Source organism: Plectropomus leopardus, unplaced genomic scaffold, assembly GCF_008729295.1.
Source record: "Plectropomus leopardus isolate mb unplaced genomic scaffold, YSFRI_Pleo_2.0 unplaced_scaffold8655, whole genome shotgun sequence".
NCBI lineage: Eukaryota > Metazoa > Chordata > Actinopteri > Perciformes > Serranidae > Plectropomus > Plectropomus leopardus.
Genome location: NW_024695405.1, coordinates 1 through 1,750, shown reverse-complemented (window position 1 = coordinate 1,750; position 1,750 = coordinate 1). Strand labels below are relative to the sequence as shown.

The 1,750-nt window shown below is 43.5% G+C and overlaps 1 protein-coding gene across 1 annotated transcript; it reads right to left on the bottom strand.

The window, feature by feature from the left end:
• Nucleotides 1-47: 47 nt before the first annotated feature.
• On the bottom strand, nucleotides 48-1,457 carry LOC121940419 (potassium-transporting ATPase alpha chain 1-like; the record flags this gene model as incomplete). The annotated part of the gene is made up of 3 exons (XM_042483197.1): nucleotides 48-171; nucleotides 450-604; nucleotides 1,289-1,457. Coding segments are annotated over 3 exons (448 nt in total), but the record flags the coding sequence as incomplete, so codon positions are not given.
• Nucleotides 1,458-1,750: the final 293 nt, after the last annotated feature.

Below are 1,750 nucleotides of genomic sequence, written 5' to 3'. Positions count from 1 at the left end.
CACACACACACACACACACACACACACACACACACACACACACACACCGATCTGGAAGTACGAGTACACAGCCAGGGCTTCGTTTACAAGGCGATCACGTCGAGGGTTCCTGGGCTTCAGGTGCATGATGTCACTCTCTGCTTTCTCATAAGCCAGAGAGACGGAGGGAAACTACGGGACAGACAGGAAGAAACAATTGATTTGTCATTATACAGCAAATACGGTGGTGAGGAAGGTTATGATGGAGCTGATTCAACACTAATGTCACCAGATCAGTTGCTGTAAGGGATAAAGGTGATATGTGGTCTTTCAAAATAAAAGCCAGGGGTCTTATGGCAAAACAGCAAATATAAGACGCCGTTATATTTCATGAAAATAAATAGCCAATTATTAACCGGAAATAAGTCACTTGTTTTCTAGCTTAAATGGTACAAATAACAATTACTCACAATGTCAGTGGCCAGTTCGATGAAGAGAATCGTGATGCAGCCCAGAGGAAGAGGCACGCTGACGGTGATGTAGATCAGATATGGAGTCAGCTCAGGGATGTTCTTGGTCAGTGTGTAGGCGATAGACTTCTTCAGGTTGTCAAAGATAAGACGGCCTACACACACACACACACACACACACACACACGCGCACGCGCACACACACACACACACACACACACACACACACACACACAGAGGCCTCAACTCAATAAAACAGCTCATGTATGCATGTAAACATACAAACTGTTCATTGTTCAGTAGTTTGTCCTTTTACTGCATACAGTGACCACAAAGTTAATAAGGTATAATCCTTTCAAAATAAAGTGCTCTTTTGTAGTTTCTTGTACTGCTTGTTTTTTGTTTACTCTGATAAATACTTATGTTTTACTTCAGATTCAGTGATAATATTTACAATATCAGAGACAGGATTGGGAGACATCCTTGAAAAGAGACGGGGGGTTTTATAGTGTCATCTCATGTATGACCACCATCCCGTAAACAGATCCACGTTTTAGTCAAGTGTTGATATGTGAGCCGTCTCCCTGACCGTGGACCTTGAGTTATGATTAAGCCACAACCTCCAGGGCTGAAAAATTAAGCCAATGCTGAAGTGCCGTAAACTGCATGTTCTCCAATGACCTCTTGAGGCTCCATAAGCGAGTCAATCCCCATTAACCCCCCATTGCCTTGAACAGGCGGTATAAAAGGGGTTACCCTTCACCATAGCTGTAAATGCACTGTGCTAACCAAGCTAGCAGCTAGCTCAATTTTAGTAATCCTTCTTCTCTAATTCTCACCCTGCTCCACTCCGGTGACGATAGAAGCAAAGTTGTCGTCCAACAGGATCATGTCTGCGGCGTTCTTGGCAGCATCTGACCCGGCGATCCCCATGGCGACACCGATATCAGCCTTCTTGAGAGCCGGAGAGTCGTTCACACCATCACCTGTCACAGCAACGATAGAGCCCTGGAGAAAGATGGAAACATTCAGACACAAGCCTGGAGATGTAGTCTGATCAGACACTGGATATGAATACATGCAAAACAACATCTTTCCTGCTGTGTCCTCATAAACGATCCTCTGAGCTTAGTCAGCTTCACAGTTATCTTTGATTTCTTTTAAATTAAATGTATAGGAAAACTTATTTGGATACATGTTGTTTTTAAATTATGAAATGAATTCCACTCATCACAGAATTAAGAGGTAGCAGGTAGTGTGTGTGTGTGTGTGTGTGTGTGTGTGTGTGTGTGTGTGTGTGT